The sequence below is a fragment of the Muntiacus reevesi genome, chromosome 11, assembly GCF_963930625.1.
Source record: "Muntiacus reevesi chromosome 11, mMunRee1.1, whole genome shotgun sequence".
Classification (NCBI taxonomy): Eukaryota; Metazoa; Chordata; class Mammalia; order Artiodactyla; family Cervidae; genus Muntiacus; species Muntiacus reevesi.
The window spans coordinates 83298287-83325091 of record NC_089259.1 but is presented as its reverse complement, the minus strand read 5'-3'; the positions used below and the strand labels follow the sequence as shown (position 1 = coordinate 83325091).

The 26805-nt window shown below is 59.5% G+C and overlaps 1 protein-coding gene across 1 annotated transcript in view; it reads left to right on the top strand.

Moving 5' to 3' along the window:
- The first annotated feature begins 1052 nt into the window (after positions 1–1052).
- RASA3 (RAS p21 protein activator 3) overlaps positions 1053–26805 on the top strand; it is an 85383-nt gene continuing 59630 nt past the window's right edge. Inside the window, exon 1 of the mRNA XM_065901743.1 lies at positions 1053–1206. Within this exon, the coding sequence (XP_065757815.1) occupies positions 1152–1206 (55 nt within the window). The 5' untranslated portion in view covers positions 1053–1151. The remainder of the gene's footprint in view (positions 1207–26805) is intronic.

The window sequence follows — 26805 nt, the reverse complement described above, 5'->3', positions numbered from 1 at the left end:
TGTAGTAGGATGCAGCAGCTATCACTGGGGGTTGGACCAAGGAGGGGCTGCTGCCCTAACCTTCCTGTTAAACCCCAGTAAACACCTCCTGTGAAGGTCTTGAGAAGATAAACTCCAGGAGATAACTGAGGACCTGGAAGGAGGCTCGAGTAGTCTGGGTGAAAAGGGTCATTAACTTTTCTCAATACACACATCAACATTTCTTTAAGGAAGTGAGGAAAAGTAACAAAGAGGACAGGCCTCTCTCTTTATTATGCTTGTATTCTGGTGTGTGTATGTGCTTGTGTGGTGCTGGGCGCTCGAAGCCAGAGGAAGGGAAGAGGATGTGAAGTTAGTAGACACAGAAGATGCTCTGAGGATGGTAGCCTGGGGGCAGGGAGGGCAAACAGGAGTGCACTTGGCCTTGTGAGAAGCTAGGAGCCAGGGTGGCCGAGGTCCGGGACCAGCAGGTTGGCAGATGGAGGGATTGGGTCTCATCAGGACTGCCCGCTCCTCCAGATCCCAGATCCCCTACAGCGCCTACTCTGAGGGGGCTGAGTTGGGCCAGGGAATTCTTTTCCTTTTCCATCTTTAGCTTTGCGTTTCTTAAATCCCAGTGCATGTGTCTTCCCTCCCACGCCCCCGCCTGGTCCCCACACCCAGCACTCGCCGCCCCCCCACACCCGGCTGCTCGGTCTGGTTCCCCTGCAGCAACCAGCCCGGTCGCCCCTCCGGTTGCTCCCCAATGCACTCCCTTCCTGCTCCCGCCGCCGGCCTGTACCCCGCACTCCCCGCCGGTTCCTCCCTGCCCGGCCAGGAGTCCCGTGCGGTCCCTGGGATGCTTGGCGGATACAGAACCTGCCCCTCGGGCCTGGGATGTGGGCGGAGCCTCCCCGCCCTCTTCGCCCTGAACCAATGGGCGGCTGGGATCGCGCCGTTGGCCGGACGGTGACGCCTCCGCCCCGCGGCGGGCTTTGGGCGACCGGGGCAGGGGGCGTGGCCTCCCCGCCCCCGCCAGCTTCCCCGGCCAATGGGCGGGGTGTGGGCGGGGCCGGAGGCGGAGCGCAGCGGGCGCGCGGGCGCGGGGTCTGGCCCGGAGCGCGGGGACTGCGCCGCCGCTCGGGCTCCTGCTGCTCCGCGGGGCTCGGCTCGCGGATCCTGGCGGACCCAGCATGGCGGTGGAGGAAGAGGGGCTCCGGGTCTTCCAGAGCGTGAAGATCAAGATCGGTGAGCTCCCAGGAACAGGCGGGGCGGCGGAGTCTTCGGGGGGCTCGCGGCGGGCTCCCCCGGTCCCCAACCCCTGCGCTGGGGTCTACGGCCCTGGCGCTTCCCGGCGATGCGCGCTCCTCGGTTGCGGGCCCCTCCTCACCCCGGGAGAGCCTAGCCAAGGCCCCCTCCCCAGCACCAGAGACGCCCAGAGGCGGCCCTCTCCCCGCCTGCCCCGAGGGCGGCCTGGGCCGAGGGGGCCGGTGGCCCTGGGGGACTCAGCTCCCCGCCGCTGGCGTCCCCTAGTCCCCGGAGGCAGGGTCGACTGCAGCAGGGGGAGGTGCTCCGCCGGACCTGGGTCTGGTCCCCAGGGACTGCGTATCTGCGTGTGCACGAGCGCGCGCACGGGGGCTCTCCGGATGCGAGAAATTTAGGTGCCAGAAACACCCATCTTGGGGTTCCGCGCCTCGCTGAGTGCGGCACCCAGACGCTTCCTTTGCTGGGGACGTGGGAGCTCTTTCACCTTCCCTCCGGGGCTAGGGGCCGAGCGGGTGGCTGACCGGAGCCTGGGTGTGCGGGCGGCTGTGTGGGTGGATGTGTCTGTGTGTGTGTCTGCCTGTGACTGTGTGCCGGCGCTCTGGCCCAGGGCTCTCTCAGGGCAGGGCGCCAGGACAGCCACCCCCTCCCCCTTCCATTGAGAACTGGCGGAGGGAGCTCTTGGCCACCAGGGCCTGCCATTCAGGTCGTGTCCCCAGAGCAGCCGGCCGCTCTCCCGGGACCCAGGAGCTGGGGGAGGGGCTGGGAGGCTGTGTCTGGACTTCCTGGGTTTATGTGGAGAGACTTGCTTTTTCTGACTGGAAAGGGTGATGTACAAGCTCCTGCAAAACAAGACCGGTGCCTGGAGTGACCGTTACCCGTCATTGCCATCGGCGTGCCAGCTGAGAGGACAGCTCTCGCTGGAGAGAGCTTCTAAGGCCCACAAGAGCTGCCCTCTCAGGGTCCTTCTTGCTCACTGAACCCCCGGGTCCTCCACATTCCCATGTGAAAAAGGGCCTCTGGGAACCATGCCAGGCCCACAGTGACTGCTGGAGCGTCAGTTGTTGATGACATCTGATGCTGCTTAGGAATTCCAGCCACCCCAAATCAGCGTGTTGTTTCCTGTCTGCTTTATTTTGGTTTATGGATCATCGCTGAGACGCTGTTGATATTTGGCTCAGAAGCACTGCAGATTGGATGGGGCCACACTTCAGCCCTGAGGAGCTTGCCTGGAGAGGGTTTCTCTTGTTTACTTGGTTGGAATTTGCTGTCACTTTCTGCTGAGAGGTTCAGCATGGCCCTCCACCTGAAGTGAGGCAGGGAAAGTGCCTCTCAGCCCCAGGGCCAGTGAGCATGAGGGGGATTCACACCAGAGGCCTTGAGCTGCTTCCTTAATCAGGGGACAGGAAGGGGTGGGGCACGGCCTCGGGGCTGTGCCAGGCTTCTGGGTGCAGCAGGCAGGAGGGGGTCTGGGGACTTTGGAGTTCAAGCCCCACACGGCCAGCCTGAACTTGTGTCAGGAAGCCGAGAAAATTGACTTCTTTCCAGAATGGCCCAGTCTGAGAAGCAGAGGGCGAGCAGGCCCCCTCAGGTCCAGGAGAGGAACTCTGCTGGCCTGGCAGGACGCCCTTGGGGAGGCTCTGGACCCACACAGATGGGCCAGGCCTGGAGGGAAGGGGCTTGGAGATGCTGCTTGGTTAAGCTCTCTCTCTTCTGTGTGTGTCACTTTAAACAAGTGAGAGGAGCGCCCGGCTCAGTGGGGGGTTAGTGCAGCCACTGAACATCTGCTGCTCCAACCACTGGGGACTGGTATTATTAGAGCTGTTGGAGACCCCCTCCCTGATGTTTGGGGGTTGCAGCAGATAGGATGAGCAGAAACACCTGTCCATAGTGGTCCAGATCCCTGGACATGGTTTCAGTCCTCAGAAGCCCCTGCCTTGTCCTGCCTTTGAGGGTCTTCACCCGCTGTGTGGGGTTGTCCCCTTTGTCGCTGGGGCTTGCAGGGAGCACAGATAGGGCCTCCTCCTGTGCTGGAGCAAAGAGGCGGTCTGGGCCTTGCCGCTGACTTTGAACCTGGGCCCGGCCCCAGAGGGGGAGTGCGAGAGCTGGTCAAGGGGCTTAGCCTTGTTCCACTGTGAGTAGGAGGGCCTGGCGAGTGGTGCTCCGAGCTTTCCACTTCTTTCCTGCTTCCCCTGCTGTGGCCAGTCTTGACTCTGACTTGCCTGAGTGCTGGGCCATGGAGGCAGGCCGATGAGGAGGGACACCAGCATTGACCCAGAGGAGGGGCGGCTATGCAGGCGGACCCGCCTCCTGGCTCTGGGGGACCCTGGTCGATCTGTCATTCATTCTGAACCCTGTCTTGGGGCTGGCTGGCAGCATGCCCAGTCTGCTGGTGGCCTGCTGGCTGGAAGAAGCAGGGCAAGCACCACCCCCCCTTTCATGGCCTCATTTTTCCATTTGCAAAATGCCGACAGTCATTGTCTGCAGCATCCTGTGGGAGCTTCCCTACCCCACCCCCGCCCCCCCAGAAAGAGACTGAGGAATTCTCCCTCCAGTTATACCGTCAGCAACATCACCTTTCCTAGTGCTGAGAGGAAAGGCAGAATGTTTTGGGGAGCTGAAGAGCTTTTAGGGGTGGAGCTGTAGTCCTCAGTCTGGAATATGTGGTGGTACTTGGTCATTGAGAGGTTAACTCTGGAGAAAATGGGAAGAATCTCTTCCTTTTTTCCTCTTCCCCTTTCTTTTTCCTTCCACCTTTTGCAAATGAGATAATACATAAGAAAGTGCTGGGGAAAAGTAAGGTATTTTTATTGTAACTATTTCGAGTCCTTGTCTTAAAGAACCTGTGTCTTTCCCCACTTAAATCTCACAGTTATTTTGGATGGTTCTTCTGCACACTTGGCTATCTTGCCCATGGTCTATCTTTGGTAACAGCAGTGTCTCGTGTCAAGTAAGACTGAGCACACTTCCTATGAGGCTACTTTGAGGAAGTGTGCTCTTCTGACTCTCCGTGAGTCAGGGCTTTAGCCTGGGAGGGAAGCGACTGCAGGCAGGATGGGTGCAGACCCCCATCGGGAGCCCCCCTGCCCCGCGCTGTCCTTTGTACCTGGCACTCCTCTAGGACTTGTGACACGACTTTACTTTCCAGTGATGTTTCCCTTTTCCATGACAGCTACTCCTTGTTTTTAAAAGTGTCGTCTCAATAAATGTGTTCAGTTAAGAGCAATACAGAAGGGTTTCTCTCAAGCTAAAAAACAGATAATCCTGGCCTTGCACTTGAGGATAAGAAAAGCCCCCTTAGCCCAGCCTGTGGTTGGACTGTTGTTGGGTTTGAGGGCATCTGGGATCTGTGGTGAGTGTCAGGTTTGAGGGCATCTAGGATCTGTGGTGAGTCCTGAGTGAGGCCACGGGAAGGCCTTCCTTCTTGGGTCCAGAAGTGGCCCCCTTCTCCCAGGCGCTCAGAGCACCCGCCCCGTTCCTCCTCCATCTCCTGTCTCCTCGGTGACAGCTGAGGCCCTGTCACCGCCAAGGGCAAGGGCGGCCTGGGTGCAGCATGCGCGTAGCAGGGAGCATCCGCGCCTCCTTGGCTGGCTGTGGGCCTGCCCGCCGGCAAATACATCCTCCCAGAAGCAGGAGGCCCCTTGGGCCAGGAGGGAGCGGGGAGGGACGCTGGGTGGCCTGGCAAAGAAGCCCTGGACCCCAGGGGTTGAGAGTTCAGGATTCCAGGTCTGAGAGTGACTTTCAACCTGATTTCCACCGTGGGAAGCAGTGGTATGCCCGTCACAGGGTCTGCGAGGCTCAGATGAGGGCTTGTAATTTGAAATGGTTTTTAATAGAAGGGCTTCACAGGGCTCAGTCGGAGGACACGGTCTGTGAACATGATGGGTGATGTCACAGTGTGTGTGTGTGTGTATGTGTGTGTGATAGAGAGAGAGAGAGACAGTGGGAGGAGGGGCTGTGCTGGCCACACATGGTTCTTGGCGTTGGGGGTTTTATATTCTCCGGAGCTCTCTGATTCTAAAATTAACCTGGATATTCTATTAACCGAGCTAGGCTCTCAAGCTATTTTCAGCCCCTGAGGACCAGTGTGCAGGCTGGCTCTGCCTGGGGCAGTGAGGTCGGTCCTAACCCAGCCTGTGGCTCTGGGCTTCCCGGGAAGGGGCGTGTGCTGGCCTGTGGGTCGGGGCAGGGTGCACGCCTCAGGGTCTGGGGTGCGCGTTCTCTCGCTTCACCTGTGTTCTCACAAGCCCGCAGTGTTGCTGTTGCCATCAAAGGAGGGAGGTGAAGTCACCCACCACAGTCCCAGCCTGTCGGCTAGCGGGGGCCCTGTGCCGCCTCCTGGCCGTGCAGTGAGCCTGGACAGCAGGGCCTCCCATTCCCACCGGAGGGGACAGGCCTGTGTGAGGACGGGGTGCCAGGTCCCTGGGCGCAGGCGCTGGGACAAAGGTGGGGGACAGAACTCCTGCAGGTGGGGTTGGACAGGAGCAGGGACCGAGTCGGCTGCCCCCACGGAGCCCGGCTCGCAGGGAGCAGGGCCTCGGGGGCTGGGCCCTGGGGACGGGGTCGGCACTTGGCAGGAAATGTCCGGACTTCTCCTCTCAAGCTAACGAGGCGCATGCTCGAGTCCACACTCACACCCTCCCGAGGGCGTTTGGGAGTCAGCGCATCACACTATGGAAACAACCCGAGTGGGAGCAGCGAAGCCGAGAAGCGACGCTTGGAAGTCGCACCTGAAAGTGGAGGCTGCAGGCACCCCTCCTACTTCCAAGGGAGGAGGGTCCACTGGGTTCTGGTCGCTCAGGAAGGGCGGGCGGCCAGAGACAGAGTCCTGGGCAGTTGCTGGCTGACTGCAGCTTCAGGCACGGCCAGGCGGGCTCAGCCTCCGCCTGCTCTGCCGCAGGGAGAGGAGGAGCGGCCCCGGGCACAGCGGAGCTGCCTGAGACCCTTGGTGTGCAGTTCAGTGAGCCAGTGTGAACAAAGGCACCTGCGGTGCTCTGGTCTTGATGGCGAGGTGTCAGCTGGTGCAATTGGAAGCTGCTTGTTCAGTCAGCCCTCTAACAGGTTAGGGCTCCTGCTGAGTCAGGAGAGGAAGGCGAGGTGGGGAGGTGGGGTCCCCCCCTGGCTGCCTGTCCTCTGCACCCTACCGTCAGGATGGGGGTCTGTGTTCCAGCTGCTGTCGGTTGCTGGTGATGCTCAGAGGACTGAGAAATGCCAGTTGAAGGGGTGATTACACGATGAGCCACGAGGGTTCTGCAGCTTTCAGAGAAATGAGCTGGAGCCCAGCTGGGCCGTGTGACCTGCAGGAAGCCACAGGTGCGACTGGACAGACAGCGGCGTGAAGAGCCCGCTCGCCTCTGACGGTCCCCAAGAAGAGCAGGGAGACAAACACCTGTGTAAACGACCCCACGCTGGGGAGTGTGGAGACACATCTGTAGGAAGAGAAAATAGATCTGTTGGAAGAAGCAAGGCCATTACTGTTGTGTATATAGATGGCTACACGAAGAGTTAAAAATCACAGCCACTTAAAATGTGAAGGGAACAATGCTCGGCGGAGGATACCAGGGCCCAGGAAGATGATTTCCTGGACTGCAGAGGCTCACGCAGGCAGGACAAGTGGGGGGCAGCCACCCAGCACAGGGTGCATGAGGCAGGGGCCTCGAATGGACGCGGACACGCAGGCATCTTGGGCTGCAGCCCTGTGGTTAGGAAACTCTAACCCGGGTGACAGGGAACTTAGAGTCCCGCCGTCCACACAGAGGACCCTGTGCTTTTCTTTAAGTGTGAGGCAGCTTCCAAAATTCAGCAGCTTACACTTCAGATTGCAGGGTAATCGCACGCTCTGTGATCAAGTCTCCCGACTCCACGTGCAGCTCATGCCAGGGCCTGGACCCACATGTGTTCCCACACGGTGCTGCTGGGGGGCTCAGCGGCTCGGCGTCAGTGTCCGGGACGCTTCTCTGCCGGATGTGATGGGTCAACAGGAGAGTGGGGACCAGGCGGCGGCCCTAGTCCTCCGAGTGTCTGCAAACACTCGTGTGTTTCTGTACACAGGGTGGGTCCCGGCCGGCCAGGTCTGTCCTAGGATTTGGCCTTGTCCGTTTTGGTCTTTGAGCAAGCCTGTAGCCTGTTGCGGGAATGGTCAGTATCCCACAAGGACCCCTTCAGTGAGGCTGCCTGTCCACCCCGAGGCCCGCCCGCTATGGGGGTCTGGAACCCCCTCGGGTTCGATCTGCACTGTGCCCTTCACCCCTAAGTTAGGCCAGGGGTGTCTCTGGGGCCTGCGTTTTCCTCTGCATAGTTTCTGCTCCAGGTTTCCAAAGCGTAAGAAGTGGCTGTCTTAGCCCCACTGCCAGCAGGATGGAACCCGAAGGTACACAAGTCACCACAAAGGACTCAGAGTGACTCGGCATCTGGAGCCTCAATCCGTCGGGGCCGTGCTCCGCTAGCCTTGCTGCCCCGGCGCTGCTCCAGAGACAGTCCCGCTCGCTTGGTGGCCGCTGGTTCCTCCACAGGACCAGGACCAGGGCCTGGACGCCAGCCTCTCCTGGGACTGGTTCCCCCTCGGCCGCTCTTCAGAGCTGCTGGGATCCCAGGAAGGGGCCTGGGCTTCTGGATTTTCAGGACATTTGAGGGAGGGATGCTGACAATTCACCTTGTCTGGAGCTTTGTTTTGAACTTGACAGTGGATCCGGTTGGGTATGATCTGTGTGTAGAGTCAGTTCAGTTCAGTTCAGTTGCTCAGTCGTGTCCGACTCTTTGCGACCCCATGGACTGTAGCACGCCAGGCCTCCCTGTCCATCACTAACTCCCGGAGCTTGCTCAAACTCATGTCCATCGAGTCAATGATGCCATCCAACCATCTCATTCTCTGTCGTCCCCTTCTCCTCCCACCTTCAATCTTTCCCAGCATCAGGGTCTTTTCCAATGAGTCAGTTCTTCGCATCAGGTGGCCAAAGTATTCGAGTTTCAGCTTCACCATCAGTCCTTCCAATGAGTATTCAGGACTGATTTCCTTTAGGATGGACTGGTTGGATCTCCTTGCAGTCCAAGGGACTCTCAAGAGTCTTCTCCAACACCACAGTTCAAAAGCATCAGTTCTTTGGTGCTCAGTTTTCTTTATGGTCCAACTCTCACATCCATACATGACCACTGGAAAAACCATAGCCTTTACTAGACGGACCTTTGTTGGCAGAGTAATGTCTCGGCTTTTTAATATGCTGTCTAGGTTGGTCATAACTTTCCTTCCAAGGAGTAAGCGTCTTTTAATTTCATGGCTGCAGTCACCATCTGCAGTGATTTTGGAGCCAAAAAAATAAAGTCTCTCAGTGTTTCTGTTGTTTCCCCATCTATTTCCCATGAAGTGATGGGACCGGATGCCATGATCTTTGTTTTTTGAATGTTGAGTTTTAAGCCAACTTTTTCACTGTCCTCTTTTACTTTCATCAAGAGGCTTAGTTCCTCTTTGCTTTCTGCCATAAGGGTGGTATCATCTGCATATCTGAGGTTACTGATGTTTCTCCCAGCAATCTTGATTCCAGCTTGTGCTTCATCCAGCCCAGCATTTCACATGATGTACTCTGCATATAAGTTAAATAAGCAGGGTGACAATAGACAGCCTTGATGTACTCCTTTTCCTGTTTGGAACTAGTCCATTGTTCCATGTCCAGTTCTAACTGTTGCTTCTTGACCTGCATACAGATTTCTCAGGAGGCAGGTCAGGTGGTCTGGTATTCCTATCTCTTGAAGAATTTTCCACAGTTTGTTGTGATCCACACAGTCAGACTTTGGCACAGTCAATAAAGCAGAAATAGATTTTTTTTGGAACTCTCTTGCTTTTTCGATGATCCAACGGATGTTGGCAATTTGATCTCTGATTCCTCTGCCTTTTCTAAATCCAACTTGAACATCTGGAAGTTCACAATTCACATATTGTTGAAGCCTGGCTTGGAGAATTTTGAACTTTACTTTGCTAGTGTGTGAGATGAGTGCAATTGTGCGGTAGTTTGAACATTCTTTAGCATTGCCTTTTTTTGGGATTGGGAGGAAAACTGACCTTTTCCGTTCCTGTGGCCACTGCTGAGTTTTCCAAGTTTGCTGGAATATTGAGTGCAGCACTTTCACAGCAGAGTCAGGGCCTTTATTTCTGTGTGACTCTCCTTTCCAGAGGCCACACAGAGTGGTCCCCCAGGACCTCCTCACACTGGTGGCTGAGGATAGCTGCTTGTGCCCCTGGGTCTTCTTGTAGCTTTGCCTCGTGTTTTTTTCTTTTAAGGAAAAGATGTCATTTTCCTTTTTCACTCTGTGGGAGGGACTGGAACGGCCAGTTGACCTGAGTTTGTGCTCCGGCCTTTTTCACGCTGCTGGACCTGCCTGCAGGGCCCTGGACATGCCGGGGAGCAGCAGGTGTCCTTGCGGACACGGTCGCGTCCAAGTCTGGGTCGCGACTCTGTGCCGTGTGCAGGCACATGTTTTCTCTGGCCCCTCCCCCAAGGCTCAGAGAGGCCAGGTCACTTTCCCAAAGTCACACAGTGAGAGAGGGGACTGCCTCAGTTGTCTGATGATGAACTTGTAATTACCCAGGTCAATGAGGAACAGCCTCTAGGGTGTGTTGTCAAGTCACTTCCTCAGCAGACAGCTGACTTCCCTCCAGGGCCTCCCCTTCCCTGAGAATCTTGGAAAGAGCATTTGGGGACATTCTCAGCCAAGCGACACCTGTGAGGTCAGGACAGTGAGGTCAGGGCCTGCTGACCACCTCCCAGCCAAGGTTCTTGAGCTGTTGGACAACTGAGCAACTTCACCTGAGATCACGCTTCAGATGCGGGACTGGGCTCCGCGGGGATAGAGCCGGGGGCTGGGCTCCGCATGGACAGACCCAGGGGCTGGACTCCCAGTGGACAGAGCCGGGGGCTGGGCTCCCCTGTGGTCAGAGCCGGGGGCTGGGCTCCCAGTGGACAGAGCTGGGGGCTGGGCTCCCCTGTGGACAGAGTCGGGGGATGGGCTCCCCGCGGACAGAGCCGGGGGAGCTGGGCACCCCGCGGTCAGAGCCGGGGCTGGGCTCCGTATGGACAGAGTTGGGGGCTGGGCTCCCAGTGGACAGAGCCGGGGGGCTGGGCTCCCCGCGGTCAGAGCCGGGGGCTGGGCTCCGTATGGACAGAGTCGGGGGCTGGGCTCCCAGTGGACAGAGCCGGGGGGCTGGGCTCCCCGTGGTCAGAGCGGGGGGCTGGGCTCCCCGCGGACAGAGCCGGGGGGAGGTGGGCTGGGCTCCCTGTGGTCAGAGCCGGGGGGCTGGGCTCCCCGTGGACAGAGCCGGGGGCTGGGCTCCCCGTGGTCAGAGCCGGGGGCTGGGCTCCCCGTGGACGGAGCCGGGGGGCTGGGCTCCCCGTGGACGGAGCCGGGGGCTGGGCTCCGCGGGGACGGAGCCGGGGGCTGGGCTCCCTGTGGTCAGAGCCGGGGGCTGGGCTCCCAGTGGACAGAGCCGGGGGCTGGGCTCCCCGTGGTCAGAGCGGGGGGCTGGGCTCCCCGTGGACGGAGCCGGGGGCTGGGCTCCGCGGGGACGGAGCCGGGGGCTGGGCTCCCCGTGGACGGAGCCGGGGGGCTGGGCTCCCCGTGGTCGGAGCCGGGGGCTGGGCTCCCCGTGGTCAGAGCGGGGGGCTGGGCTCCCCGTGGACAACCTGCAGGCTGCTGTGTGGTGAGAGCAGCACTGTTTCTTCCTGACGCCTGCCCTCTGGTTTCTGACCATCCCTTCCTCCTGCTGGCCCAGGGGTGGCCTTGTGCAGGAAAAGCTCCCAGACTGGGCAGGCAACAAGTGGTGGCCGGGGCGGGCGGCTGTTGAACTTGGGGGTGGGGGTGGGGGAGGAGGTTCCGTCCCAGCCTCAAGCCTTGGATCTCTGGTTGTTTGGGCCCAGCTGAATGGGGGCTTTCCAGGGAGAGCTCAGATGGAGCACAGAGCTGTCAGCAGAAATGCAGGAGCACGACCTGGTTCCAGGAATCCCGCCAGTGTGCAGGCCCCAGGGGCTGCTGCTGCACCGACTCCTTGTGGAAGACTGCAGTGCGCTGCTGTGATGGGTGGGTTTTCCCATGGCCTCTGGGGTGCGGGCGGGCTGGGGATTTCCAGATCATTCAGGCCTGTGGCTGGCAAGCTCAGCCTCCTCCGACCGCCCTGCTGGCCTGTCCTGGGGCTGACCGCCATAAACAGTTTTTAACTTACGATCAGACAATTGGGTATTTTATCTGCTTTGTAGGGGTGACTTTCAAGGGCAGAGAGCTCTTTGTATATGATGTTCACATAGAGGACACACCCCACCCAGGTGCAGCATGTCCAGGGCCTTCTGGCGGCGTGCAGGGTCCCCAGGCTCCCCCAGAGAGGGCTATGCCCCTGAGGCCAAGGGCTTGGCTGGGAGCAGGAATTGTTTGCCTTTAGCACCTCACGGGGGCTCCTCTTGTCAGAGCATGATTGTGCGTGCACACATGCCCGGGGGCTGTCTGGGGGCAGCGGGACCAGGGAAGCAGCCTTGTCTGTGCAGCAGGTGTGCGAAGTTTAGAAAAGGTTCCAGTTCCTCAAGCAATTCTCACTCTTGTTTCTTCCTCCAGGCGTGGTGACGGCTGCAGACAGGGCTCATGTGGGCCGAACCCTGGGGTCTGTGGGGGTGTGCTTGGGGGCACCTGCCATCTGAGAGCCCTGAGGGTAGCTTGGCCAGGTCCCAGGTCGCTACTGGGACACCTGCCTTTGCCGTTTCTGTGACTTGAGTGTTTTTTCTGCAATTGTTTTTGATTTCTTCATGTTTTGTGTTTGTATCAGAAACCGTTGGCACTTTTGGTCTACAAGCCAGGCTCTTCCTGTAGCTTCTTTCCTGCCTGTGTCTGGCTGCTCTCTCTCCTGGCTCTGTTCAGGTGGGAGTCCCCAGCCCTTGGCGAGCTCCTAGGACTCCGGGCAGGGCCGGACTGCCAGGAGACCACGGGATCAAGTGAGAGGCCTTGGTTAAGGCGAGGGAAGCACCGTGAGCAGGGCGCATGAGCTGTGGTGGGTGGGGAGCTGGGGCCCCCGAGTGTGAGGCTCCTGTTTCGTGCCCACCTGCCCTTGTGCGGAGCCCAGCTCCCTGGAAGCCGGCACCCTGCCTGGTGGGACCCGAGCCCCAAGCTGGGTGGGCTGCAGCTGCCTGACCACCCCGGCTCTCCTGGCTGTGCCCTGAGACCTGGCGACTCCTCTGTGATGCCTCCCAGGCATCGGGAGGGGCGGCCAGAGGACCCTGCGCCTCCTGAGCCCAGCTGGCCCCATCCGTCTGGAGTTCATGGCTTTCCTTTTTCTGTTCATCATTTCCTGCTCCGCTCGGCTCCTCCTCCGTATCTGGAGAGGGAGTTTCTCAGCATTTGAACCCGAGCATGTGCTTGTGCGCGTCCTGACCGGAAGGAAAGGATCTCGGGGGCAGAAAACCCCTGTGCCCGCGGTTTTCTTCAGTCTCCTGACTTTCTGTTTGCTCATTTCGTGGCGGGTGTTCCGGCCTTCTCCGCAGGGCCTTTCCCTCTCCACCAGCGTCTTTCCCAACAGGCCGGCCTTCCCGGCAGGAGTGAAGAGGAGGGGCAGGCCAGGCTGCCCGAGTAGGGGCTTCTACATCTTTTTCACCTGCACCCGATTCAGTGTGATTGGTAACAATTTAGGTCTGTTTGTTCCGAAAGCACTCCTGCCGGCCAAACTGACTTTGCTACGGCTAACTGGGTTAGGACCCCCAGTTTGGTTTCATGAAGTAGGAGTTTCTGCGGCCAGAAGGAGCTGATGGTGGTGGGTGTTGGCCCGAGCACATGGATCTCTTCAGCCCCCTCGTGCTGGAGGCCAGTCTGGATTTAGTCCAGATTTAGTGTCACGGGGCCTGAAAGTAGTCAAGGCGTCCTTTTGGACAGAAGATATCAGAACAGCTGGGAAGTTGCTGCGTGTCTGATCTGGGACATGTTAGAGGCCTGAATACACGTGCTGGTTCTTAGTCAGGGATGGGGTGGCTTGGTGGCCAGCACGTGGAGGGCCGTGTAAGGGACTGGCTTTTCAGGGTCACTCCCAAGCAGCAGCGGGAACTTTGAGCTTGGCCTGATGTAATCACAAGCACTGGTTGCGGGAAAATTAGTCTTCAGAATCTCTTTTCCCTGCACATGGTGCTCAGAGGTTGTCTCAGGGGTGATTCCGAATCCCCTGGACTGACCTTTAGGTGAAGTTGGCCCAAGGGTGGGGTGACATTTGCCTCCCTGCCTGTCCCACGGCAGCTGGACGCCACCTTCACACAGGCCTGTGGAGTCATAAACCGGGCATTTCTCAGGCCTTGCCTTCCAAGGGTTTACAGACTGAATGGTAAATGAGACAAACCCATCTGCACACTCATGCGTTCTGGGAGTAACAGTAAATGGGGCTTTCAGGCCTTGGGGGCCACTGAGGAAGACTGGAGGGATCTGCCTGCTCCTCCTGTTCCACCAGGAGTGGGCGCCTAGGTGTGCACACACATGCACGCGCGCACACGCAGACCCGTGAGATGCGTGCACAGCACGCGCTGCACACAGCATGCTTTCCAAACCTGGAGAGTTCTCAGAAATGATAGAAACTGTGTGCACAAAGATTTCTAAAGACAGTGACCCCCGTGGAACAAGAGCAGTGCCTACTTTTGTCATTAAGAATATGCTAAATGTCAGCACATTGCTTTCTGTTGTAAGGCGCGGCTTGTCCGAAGGTGTCCCTGCCCTGGGCCCACAGCCCCGGGGGGCGCTCCCCACGGCAGACGGGCAGACGACAGAGCTGTCTCATCCCGAAGGCGTCTAAGGCTCCTTGCAGAGCAGAGGCCAGAGGGCGGCGGGACAGGATACTGCTTGTAGGTCCCCTTTAGTGTGTCTGCGTTTCCAAGGTGCGAGCCTCCTCAGGTAAAGTAGAGCCCTGGACGGGGAGCCTGCTTGGGACCCGGCTGTGGTCCCGCACTTTGGTCTTCTGTCTCTTCCTCCTCAGGGTCCCTCGTCACCTGTGTGGTCCGTGTAGCGAGGGCGCAGGGTGGGGGACAGAAGGGGAATGGCCGTGGAGAACACGAGTTGCAGGTGAGGCTCTTGATGGGGGCAACGTGAGGGATCGGTCTTCTGGGAGGCCCCTACCTGGGGCATTGCCTGGCTCCGTGAGCTGAGTGACTCAGACGACACCCAGGAGCAGGGCAGAACCAGCAGGAGGCCCGCTTGTTCCTGCCTCGAGAGCAGACATCTCGGGGTGGGTGATAGCCTCCCATTGGTGCTCCAAGGGACCGCTGCAGGCTCACGGTCCCCACGGGTGCCTGGCCAGTGTGTCTAGGCCTTCTGCTTTCCTTCAGAGCCCAGTTCTAGCCAGGCAACCACCCCATGGGGACAGGTGGCTATGCTCAGGGACTTTTTGTTCGTCACGCTGGTGGACCCGGTGGGTGGAGACCCTCCCCTGCAGTGCAGCGCCTGACTGTGCATGGGCGAGTCCAGGAGAAGGGGTTGTGGTGGACCCCCGTGAATACCCGGTGGGTCCTTCATACTTTTCGCCTCGCCTCAGGAGTGTGGGGGCAAGGAGCAGCTAGGTCCCGTGCTTGCCTGATGGAGAGACGCCCGCAGTTGGACCAGCAGGTGCTGCCTGACAGCTCGGGGTGTGGGCGAGGAGGGCAGGGCTCTGGGTCCTGGGCCCTCCCCTGGGGCAGGGACCCTGTGGCCAGGCAGCTGGGGACACTTCTACTCTGTATCCTATGGCAAGTCATGACCTCTGTGTGCCTCAGCTTTAGCGTCTAAAATGAGGGCACTAAAAGCTGTTTCACAGGATTGTTAAAGGGTAGAGTGTAACTGTCATCTCTTTCCCCTCCCTCCCTTCACTGGGAGGAGAGAAGGCTCAGAAGGGTTCAGACCTGCTGGAATCACAGCGTTGGGTTCTTGAGCCAAAGGTGTTTTCGTGAGCAGTAGATCCAGGGCTGGGCTGCGGATTCTGGGGGCGGATGTGGCCATGTTGGGAGGGCTGGGCTGGAGAGGGTGGGCTCGTTTCTGCACAGGGGCCTGGCCATACCTCCCCAGCCGTGTGGCGCCCCCACGAGGGAACCCCAGGGTGCCATCAGCTCGGCCATGGTCCTGGGCCTGCGCGTTCTCTTTGGAGTGCGGGTGCTTCTGTGGGCCGCCGACTGTGACTTCAAGGCGAAGAGCCCCCTGAGAAGCACAAGCTCACAGTCTGCGCAGACCCGCGGGAGCTGGTGCCGCGGCATCGCCAGGAGGCGGTTTCCGAGGAGGCAGCGGCCGGAGGAAGTGGGATGGGCTTCTGACTTCTGAGTGTGTCCCAGGGCACTTGGTGTGGTTGGAAGGTTCACACGAGGCTGCATGTGTTTGGGGAGAAACAGGAAGAACAGCCCCCGTTACGGACTTTAGGTGACAGTTGATGCTATTTACCATGTGTTGAATTCTGTAACTTTTTTTCTGGATCATTCTGTGGTTTTATCTCTGTGGCTCGATGTTCTCATGACAAGAAGTGGGCGTTAATGACTCAGTTAGCTATTTTGTAAACCTGGGGTGCTGTCTGCGGTCTCTGCAACCCCCGCTGGGTGGGGACGGCGGCCCCTGTGCTGACTTTGCCCGGAGATGCTGGGACGCTGCCCTGTCTCTCGTCTCACGTGGGGACGAGGTGTAGACGTCACCCACCAGCGAGGGGAGCCCTCGGGGGGCTGGGGCGTTCTGCTGTAGCTGAGCCCCTGCAACCACGGCCTCTCCACGGGCCGGGCTGCTCTGTGCAGGTGGACACCGGCCAAGGGGGCGTCCAGCTTCAGTCTCCAGTCCTCGGTGAATGGGGGTCATTCGCGGGTGACTTTGGGGGATCTGCTTCTCTTGCACTTGGAAATGGGGCTACTGAGGCGTCAACACCAGACAGGGTGGAGGACGTGTTCAACCCCCTCTGAGCTCATTCCAGAAACTTGCCCCAACTTTATTAATGGATAAGAGAAAACAAAGGCTAGTGAAGAGTGAAGCAAAACAAGTTGCTTTGATAAATATAATCAAATGTATAATAAGGTTCCACTCATTTGGGCCGTGAAGTTTGAAGACCAACCAAGAGCAGGCATTTTTAGAGGTGGGATGAGGCCCTGGCCCGTTGTGCAGCATAAGCAGTTTTGTGGTCCTTCCCCGAGGGCCCCAGGGTGGGACACGCCCACTTCCACGGTCCCTCTGCCTTTAACTGTCCTCCCTTATATGAGAAAGGCCGAGGTGACCCAGAGTCCTTTCCAAGATAGACGTGGGCTCAAGTCTAATAAAGGAAACCCCAGGAAATCCAGAACAGACGTCAGCACGTGATCAGGGGAAGTTGATTTTAAGCTCCTCAGATAAACTGCGGTTTGGCCTCCTTATGCGGTAGCAAACGGCAGGTCATGCAGAGTCCCCAGGCCTCAGTGTCTGCTGGGCGTCATGGCTAAGTTCAGGAATAGCATGCTGGCCAGCACGTCTCTAGTAGGCAGTCTAGTCCTGAAGTGTGGGCGACACGGGCTACAACCTGGCTTTCTCACTCGTCTATTTCTCTCTTAGAAGTTTGTGAAAAGCACCGTGGTTTTTCCCAATGGGCGGTAGGGATTCGAGTGTCTTTCAAGCTGGTTTGATGTTCCTTTCGTTCGTCACCCCTCAGCAGATGGAGGAAAGGTGCTGGGGCTTTGAGGGGACACCGCCTAGCCATATCTGCCGATAGAGTGTGGGGAATGAGGCGAGGTTGTTGAGGGGGAGACCCCCTTAGGAGACCTGACGCTGAATAAGCCCCACCTATGCACTGCAGTGCGTGGGACGCACAGCCTCTGGGTCCTGTGGTGGTACCATCCAAGCCAGTGCTGCTCAGCCCGCTGCCCAGGACCACGGTCAGGAGAGGCTTCTCAGGGCCTCCAGCTTCTGTTGGCCTCTGGCCCTGGTGCCCCTGCTCTCTGCCACCCCTGCCCATCCACCTGCCGTGTCCCCTTGCACGCCCTGCCCCGAGGCGAACCTCTGCCTCCCCGAGGGGCAGGACCGCCTTTTGAAACCCTTTGCTCTGAGACCCTCAGCTTCTGCTGCCCCCAAGGATGAGAAGGCTGCGGGCCCCCCGGAGGTGGGAGAAGACAGGGACCTTCACCCGCTCCTCCAGTTTCTGCCCCTCAGCCCACGTGGATCCACGCAGGGCAGTGGCTCCGGAATGGGGCCTCGTGGTCGTGTTTCGAGGGTCCCAAGGCCTGAGATTTGCTCACTTGCTTGGTCAAAGCTGAGCCGGCCCCCGCGGTGCGCCCTGCACGGGTGTCTGCAGGCTGGCTGCACTCGGTGCTAGAGGGCAGCTGTCCTCCTCCCCTGCAGCCAGGCTCCTGAGGGTCAGAGGCTGTCACTCTCCAGGTGGAGTCCCCCCGCCCTGCCACAGCCCACAGCATGGAGCTGACGCCCAGGAGACATGGGGTGCCCCCCTGTATTTGCACCAGCTAGTCCTATCCCACAGAGGCACCCCATCCGCAGAACCCGGGACCCCAGGAGCTGGTCTCTCTTGGCTTCTGCAGCTTCCACACTCCCACCCCCCACTTTGGAATTGGAGGGAGGGGGAGTCTGTCAGCAGAAGTGAGGCTGGGCATGTTCTGTGTTGAGTCGCCGCTACTGTGTGAAGTGACCTGGCCACAGCCCCCTGGGGTCGACAGCTCCCCGGGGTCGACCGGCCAGGCACGGAGGCTCAGCACACTCTGCTGTTAGTTCGGAGGGGCTTTGAGCAGCTTGTGTGGTTACAGGCCACTTTGGAAGGAGCGTGTCACGTATGTACTTGAAGTGCTGAGTCTTTTTATGGTGTTGCTGGGAGGCCGGTCCTGCGTGCAGGCGTGGGGACGGGCCGTGCAGCTGCATCTTTCCTGGAGACACCAGCCCCCTGGAATTTTCCCCAAGCACATTGGTGGCATCCACAGGGTTCTGTAGTTCTAGCTGTTCCACCTGGAGCAGCTGTAAGTGGGGACAATGTCAGCCCCGTGTCCTTGGGCCCACACGCCTTGAGGCTGAGAGTCAGTGAGGAGCCCCGTGCAGACAGGCTGAGCTCTGAGAGAGTCAAGACAGAGGTGGCTGTGAACGGGCCATGAGGGCCTGGCCTGGTGTTTGGGCTGATGGGAGGAGCCTGTGATGAGTGGAGTGGGGCAGTGGACCAAGAACAAGGTGGCAGCACTGCAGAGCGCCAGCTGTCTACCGAGACCTCAGCACTGCAGAGCGCCAGCTGTCTACCGAGACCTCAGCACTGCAGAGCGCCAGCTGTCTACCGAGACTTCAGCACTGCAGAGCGCCAGCTGTCTAGCGAGGCCTCAGCACTGCAGAGCACCTGCTGTCTACCAAGACCTCAGCACTGCAGAGCTCCAGCTGTCTACCGAGACCTCAGCACTGCAGAGCGCCAGCTGTCTACTGAGACTTCAGCACTGCAGAGCGCCAGCTGTCTAGCGAGGCCTCAGCACTGCAGAGCGCCAGCTGTCTACCGAGACCTCAGCACTGCAGAGCGCCTGCTGTCTACCGAGACCTCAGCACTGCAGAGCGCCAGCTGTCTACCGAGACCTCAGCACTGCAGAGCGCCAGCTGTCTACCGAGACCTCAGCACTGCAGAGCGCCAGCTGTCTACCGAGGCCTCAGCACTGCAGAGCGCCAGCTGTCTACCGAGGCCTCAGCACTGCAGAGCGCCAGCTGTCTACCGAGGCCTCAGCACTGCAGAGCGCCTGCTGTCTACCGAGACCTCAGCACTGCAGAGCGCCTGCTGTCTACCGAGACCTCAGCACTGCAGAGCGCCTGCTGTCTACCGAGACCTCAGCACTGCAGAGCGCCAGCTGTCTACCGAGACCTCAGCACTTCAGAGCGCCTGCTGTCTACCGAGACCTCAGCACTGCAGAGCGCCAGCTGTCTACCGAGACCTCAGCACTTCAGACCGCCTGCTGTCTACCGAGACCTCAGCACTGCAGAGCGCCTGCTGTCTACCGAGACCTCAGGACTGCAGAGCGCCTGCTGTCTACCGAGACCTCAGGACTTCAGAGCGCCAGCTGTCTACCGAGACCTCAGGACTTCAGAGCGCCAGCTGTCTACCGAGACCTCAGCACTTCAGAGCACCTGCTGTCTACCGAGACCTCAGTGCTGGAGGTTTGGACCAAAGAGAAGCCGCCAGACGTCCTGCGGCCACTCACAGAGCAGGAGTCTGGCCAGCCATGGGCTCTGCAGAGGCATGTCCCTGGGAGCGCCCTGGGATTCTGACCCTGTCAGGCTGTGGGCGCCATGCTCCATGTCTGGATCCAGGTCTGCCCTGACCATACATGCAGCTCTGAAGGGAATGGTGACCTGCCCACTCGCTGCCGCTTCAGTGTGCTGGACACCTCCCTGTGATGGAGTGGACCTTCCCTGTGATGATTGTGGAACCAGGATTTTGTGCAAGGACTCTGACTTACATGGGACCTTTGGGGTGGCTCAGAAATGCACACGCTGAAGGGCTTTCATTGTCACTGGGGGGTCATGACACCCGCTGTGGACCCAGTGGGAGTGGACGCTCGGCAGGCGCCTCTCCCCGAGGTTCCAGCCCCAGGAGAGCCATGGTGTGGTGACCATGTCAGCCCCCATGTTGGGAGGGCTGAGTGGGAGCAGGAGGCTCAGGTGGCATGCAGGTGACAGGAGCCAGCATCTTGCGGGTGGCATGTACCGGCTTCCCGACGGGGATGCGGGGTGGCAGCCGCCTGAACTCTGACCTGGCGCTTGGGGTCCCCAGGAGGGTGAGGGTGGGGCCTCCAGGGACAGGAGTGGGGACCCTTCCACGGGCAGTGACGGGCTGGGCGGTGGCACCAGGGTCGTGCGAGGAGGGGGCACGGGACAAGCCGCCAGGTCTGCCAGGCTCTGCTGTGGGTGCTCGGGATGTGCGTGGGCCGTGGGCCTCTGCTTCTTTGGTGCCCTTTCTGTGTTTCAGGAGTTCTGGGTGGTCGTTCTGCTGTTTTGACAGCTCACACCATGCTAGCTGCTTCCTGTGTTATTAATTCAGGGACATGCCCTCTGCCCTCTGCCTTCCCAGCCTTCATCCCCATCTCCCTGCCTGGCCTGACCTCTGCCCTCTCTGGTCTTCTGGCCTGGTTCCCAGCCCTGTGGCTGGAAGCACCCCACCTTTCTCAGAAGCGGTGGTGGGTGTTAGGCAGGCCTCTTCTGTGAATGCAGGTCATTTCAATTCATGAAAAGTGGTGAATTGGGCCGTGGTTGATTAGCAAGCAGGCAGGCTAGGCCAGCCAAGGGCTCAGATTCTGGAGCTAAAAATATGAGTGCTGAGAGGAGTGGCTCCAGGGACTGGGGGTTGGTGCTCGGCCTGAATGGCACGCGGCCGGCCAGCGGCATGGCCGGAGAAGTTTCTGTAAAGTCCCGTGTTTTGCTCGGGCACAGTACACCATGAGTGGGCAGTGGGTGGTTTAATTCAGATAAGAATAAATTAAAGAGTAAATGTGGAGCATTCAGTTTATTAGGTGTCATGAGATTTAAGCCAGGAAAGACTGTGTAGGAGGTGAAGGGCTGTGTGCCCGCTGTCTGCATGGAGGCCCTGTTCCCTGGGGTGGGCGAGCTGTGCGTGGAAGTGAGTCATGGAAGTGTGCTGTCCCCTTGGGTGGATGAGGGGTGGAAGTGTTAGCTTGCGTGTGTGTCTCCTTTAGTGGACAGATGTAGTCGACTCTAAAACGTTGGGCAGATATTCCTAGGTTCCTAACAGATAAGACAGTGTTGCAGAGGACATGGAGCAGATCAGAACACATATGAGCACCTAATTCATAACAGAGACACACTGGTTCCCTGGAGAACGTGACGTTGCCTTCTTTGGCCGTCTGGCTTGAAATAAGTTACATCGTATCTCTAACCATAATAGACAAATTCCGGATGGATTGTAAGGCTGCTGTGGGTCCAGGCAAGACACAGCCATCCTCCACGGGGTGTGCACCTGCTCCACATGGGCACAGGGCTGAGGACTCACCCCGCACCCCACCCCCTCTCCCAGCTGCCAGGCATGAGGAACGTTTTGGAAACTATTGTGAATGACCTGCAGAATGCGGGAGGACTTCTAAGCTGTCATTGAACTAAACAAACGACGGATGTGGTTATGTAAAAACACTGATCTCTGTCCGAGTGACGGCGGCTGCGTGCTCACGCCCTGGACAGCCAGCAGGCCTTCACTGCTAGAGGCACAGCCCTGCCGCCCTCTCTGACGTGGAACCTGATCTCGCTCTTGGCTGGTCTTTCCAGTAATGAATGAGAAAGGAAAAACCAAAGTCTTAATTTTACTGTTTCCTCCTGTCCTAAAACTGCCACGAGGACTCAGACCCGGTGGCTGGCGTGGGTTTGGCTTGTGGTTCTCTGCAAGCAGCAGATTACAGGCCGTCTCTGCAGGTAGGTCGCTGGAGTGGGCACTCCTGGAAGTCGCCAGCATCCCCGACGGCCGGGGTCCAGGGAGGCACTTCGGCGAGGCTCTCAGCCTGTGCTCACGGAAGCTGGGCGGGCAGCAGGTGGGCCCAGGGCTCTGTGGCTGCACTGCGGGGGCTTCGGGCCTGTGCTCACGGACGCTGGGGGGCAGCAGGTGGGCCCGGGGTTCTGAGGCTGCACTGCAGGGCTCACGCCTGTGCTCACGGATACTGGGGGTTCAGCAGGTAGACCTGGGGCTCTGAGGCTGCACTCTGGGGCTCCGGGCCTGTCTTGGCTGCACGTGGCAGGAGGCTACCCCCGGGCTGGGTCCGTGAGCCCAGCTCCCATGGGAGAACCGAGGTCTTTGGAACAGACCTACCGGGCCTGGATCCCGGGATTCTTCATGCTTGTTGGCACCTGCAGGCCTCTCAGACCCTCACGCTCTGATGGGATGAGAACCACCTGGAGGAGGCCTCGGTTCTGGACACGCCCCCACCCAGCACTCAGCCTGCAGCCCGGTCGGTGCCCAGGGACAGGGCAGGGGCCACGACCTGGGGCCTGGGTCCTGCTGCATGTGCGTTGGTCAGCCTGCTCTGCACCTGCTGGCTCCCTCAGCTGCGGGCACGCTGATTGGTGAGCTCTGCGGGGCCCTGACCCGGCCGCTGCTCTGGGCAGGGCCGTTGACCCATGATGACCCGGAGCCGCATACACCTTCTGGGCAGCCAGTCCACAGCCTTGCCCTCTGCTGTCTGTGTGTTTCTTGGGACCTCTAGTCATCCACAGAGACTCTGCTCCCCGAACCAAAAGGGATGACGACGGGGCTTCTCAGGGGAGCGGCTGTGTCAGGCCTCCAGGGCGCTGCGTGGAGCCCTGAGGGCAAGAATGAGGGTGAGTCCCTGGCAGGCTCCACCCCTGCTGCGGCCAGCGCCTGTCTGTCCCTGGTGACTGGCGAACCTACAGTGGGAGTGACCGGGCTCGGGAGCCGTGCTGCGGAGGCTTGGCCCGGCATGGAGCTCAGCATCCTGGCCTGGCGGCCTGCCCTGCTGGTCGGGGATGCCGCCGTGATCGGGACCGTCCTGGACCTCGCTTCGGTGGCCTCTCGCACCCAGGGGCGCACCCTGGGCTCTTTCTCAGGAAGCCTCCACCAGCCGGCGAGCAGCCGTTGTCAGAGGAATGGAGTCACATCGGAAAGCCCCGGCTTGGCAGCCACTGCCCGGAAGACGCTGAGTACCCGGTTCTCCAGCTCCAGAGGAGGTGGACTCAGCTCGCGTCTCAGACACGCAGCCTTCTGACCAAGAGGCACCTGCAGCGTGGGCAGCAGCCCAGACGTCCCTTGGTTCAAATCTGCCTGGTGGCTCTGGGCCTTGGTTCCCTGGCAAGTGGGTGTTGGGTGGCTGCGCCCTCAGAGGCCGCGAGGCAGACAGTGGCTATCAGGTCATTTGACTCTGCTGGTCAGTGATGGACCCTACAACCCCCGAGGCACACGGGCCCCCTTCCCCACCCTGGGGGCACACACACACTCACCCCCTCCCCCCCGCCAGGGGACACATGGTCCCAGCTGGCTGGTGGGTCTGGGACCCTGCTGCTGCCCTCCCGCCCAGGAGACACTTCCTGCCCAGGAGACACTCGTGTGGATGAATCACAGCTGAGCACAGAGCCTGCAACCCTTTAGACGCAGTTCTGAAGCTTTTATTACTTCATTCTGTGAACCCCTGGCGAGGCCCCGCCTCCCCCGCCCCTGACCTGTGTGTCTTCCAGCTGCTTATCTTCTTGTGGCCTCAAGCACAGGGAAGCCTGTGTTCCGGAGTGTTCCCTGGGGTGTCCCCCCTCCTCTGGCTCAGCCAGCCTCCAGCCTCTCCTGGCCTGCTCCTCCTGCACCCCTCGCCGCCTGCAGGGGTCCCGCCTCCGGGGCGCCCCCTGCCTCCCGGCCTCCCCACCTCCATGGCTCCAGGGCTGCCCCCTGGTCTCTGGGTGCGGAGCCCAGCTGCAGTCCAGCTGCCTCCCGCCGCGTTCAGGGTGCCCTCTTCCGCCTCCTGATTCCTCTGCGAGGCGGTGCATGTGGCTGGCCACAGGGTTCCCACTCAGCCAAGATAAGACGGTTAATGAGCCCAAGGCCCTCCTGCAGGCCCAGGCCCCCTGACCTCTGAGTGGGCCCATTAGTACCAAGCATATTCCTTGCTCGCCTGTTTGCTGAGAGTCGCCTGGTGTCTTAAACAGGGGGCCGGGGGGCGGGGCTGGCACCACGGGCACAGGTGACCTCCGCGAAATGGCAGAGGCTTGAGGACCAGGGCTGTGGGCCTCAGGAGGTCTTCAGGGGCCCAGCTGAGGGCTGTGCCCCGTTGCGGCAGGTCTGCTGTGAGAACGAGACGCCTGCCGGGGTTCTGGTCGGTGCTGATCCTGCGGAGCTGCCGTGGCCGGCGCACAACACGCGTGCTCGCGCAGGTCCTGCGTGCCTGCTGGAGGTCACGCGAGTGAGCAGACCGGCTGTGTCGTGGCTGCCCTCCTTCCCGGAGACGCCCCGACTGGAACAGGAGCTGCTGCGGACGCGGGGAGTGGGGTGTGCTGAGCGCAGAGGGTGTGGGGTTCAGGCCCTCCGCGGCCCCCACACTCCGGAGGTATGCACAGAGACAGCTGACCTGGGTGAGGCCTGGCTGGTGTCTCGGACCTCGGGGTCCCCCCGTCTGAAAGGGTCTGGGCAGTGGCCCCCCCAGGCCAGGCTCAAAGGGTGAAGGAACACCTTGCACTTAAAATTCTTTCCAAAACTTTGTGTTTTATACCAGATGTACTAGTGCAAGTTCTGAATTTATAAGAAAGAAAGTGGTTTTTCTAATCTTTTGTTAACATCTAAGAACTTTTCTTTCTCAGCTTCTAGCCAGGACTATTTCAGAAAAGGGTGTGGGGAAAAAAGAAAGAAAAGCAAAAGTAGCACCAGCGTAGACACGGTGGGGTCATCTTTGGATCACTTCTGGAAAACAAACCTGGATCCTCCCTCTGCGGATGGAGGCCAGGTGCCCGCCCCTGCTCGCCGAGCCTGGCGGGCCCACGGCCACAGTGCCCTTGGCAACTTTCCCCAAAATCATATTTTCCAGATTGTCTTCCCTCCTGGAATCCAAAATAACGCTAATGCCAACTTTTAGGAATGTTCTGCTGTCAGAATCCAGGAACCTGCACTGCAGCAGCCCTCACCCCGGCTGGCGCGCCACTGGCAGCTTCTGGCCGTGGGGTCCTCTGCCCCTCCGGGCCGCACCCCGCAGGGTGTTGGAGCTAGTCAGGAGCGTAGGTGCGCACACACTTGGAAAGGTCAGAACTTGACAGCCAAATCTCAGCTCCCTGGACCTCGTCTTCACGGTTCCGTCAGAACTGGGGTGCCAGCCTCGGCAGGGTGGGTGTGGGGAAACTTGTCCTGCCAAGGAGGGGGAAGAGGGACAGGAGAAAGGCTGGGAGCGGCTTTGAGCCCCGAATAAATGGAATGGAATCGGGTCCTACAATAAGAGCCTTTTGTAACAAATGGACAGCAGAGCGCACAGCATTTTTACCTCTCAGACTGGACAGGCGCACAGTTTTGATGACTCGGTTCTAGCAAGAATCTGGGAAGGAGCGTTTTTGAATGCGGTGGTCTGCCTAGCAGTTTGATAGATGTGTGTGCAAGTTACAAACTGTGGACCAGTGAACACACTTGAGCAGTGAAGATGGAATGGGACCTGCTGATGTGAGGGGGGGACTTGAGCCCTGAACTGACACCCAGTCAGACCACAGGGGCCCCTGGGCAGAACAAAGCTGCCTGGACCTGGGGAGGGGGAGGGAGGGGGTGTGAGGGGTGGCGTGCTTAGTCGCTCAGTCGGGTCTGACTCTGTGCGCCCCATGGACTGCAGCCCACCAGGCTCCTCTGTCCATGGGATTTTCCAGGCAAGGATACTGGAGCGGGTAGCCGTTTCCTTCTCCAGAGGATCTTCCCGACCCAGGGATCGAACCCGGGTCTCCTGCACTGCAGGCAGATGCTTTACCGACTGAGCTAGTTGCACACAACCCTGTGAATGTGCTAGAAACATTAAATCGTCCATTTTAAATGGGTGAATTCTGTGGTCCGCTGACCCTGTCTCAATACATTTTTCTGTTAAAAAACAAAAAGCATGCATGTACACACCTGTAGACCCTCGCACCTGTAAGACGGCTGTTGGGGGGCCAGCTGTGGGGTGTCCCGTCCGTGTCCACTGCCAGGCGCTGGACCCCTTTCCTGGCTCTTCCTGGGTCCCCGCCCCTGTCTGAGGTCGTGGAGGCACGTCTTGTGGACTGTTTTCTGTTCTGCACTGTCTGTGTCCCGGCACCTCCTGATCCTGCCCAGAGGCTCAGGGACCCCAGGGGGTGGCCTCCCTGCCCTTGGGGAGCTCGAGTCCAGGAGGCCTCATTCTTCCAGAAGTTTCCATGCTGTCTTCATCTTAGTTTGTTGCATTAAAACAGCATCTTGTGATACCCCTGCCATCTCTTTTATCTCCTTCTCCCTCTCAGCTACCTTGACTCCTTATCCCATGCCGTTTCCTGATAACCTCCTGGAAATCCCCGTGCAGTTAGTAACGCATGAAGGACTAGAGGGTGGAGGGTCTGTGGAGCCGAGCTGGGGGGCCCTGACTTGGGGTGAAGCTGCAACAATCCGGCTTCAGCTCCTGTTTCAGTTGTCACGGTGTCTCACATAAGGGCATTCTCGACCCTATTGACTTAAGTAGCTTCCTTAGTTTGTTTTCCAGAAGCTTCTTTTTGAGCTTGGTATGTGAAAATTAATTGAGAGTTTGCAGTTTACAGGTGTGTTCAGGCCTGTCGAAGCAGGCGGTCACAGTACGCGGTTTCTGGGAGGACACCCAGCTGTTGCAGTCCCTACTCCATCTTTGAGGGGCCCAGATGAGGCATGGGTGCCAGGGATGCCAGTGACGGGTGTCACTCGCTGAGGCTGGTCCAGGCCAGGGTGTGGGCGGAGGCCCCCGTGTGACCCCCACACCTGTCAGATGGTGTGACAGGATGTGGGGGCCTGTGACAGGGCTGTGGCCTGACTGAGCGTATGTGCCAGCTCTCTCCTGTGTGTCCTGCCCCCGAGGGACCCTGAAGGGTGGGGCCCGCGTGCCCCCACGCCCCTCACATGCCTGCTGGGCTCCTGATGCCCGACGGCAGGTCCAGCTCCAGGTCCCGTCTTCCGGGCAGGCTCGTCAGGAGGCTGCCCAGGTG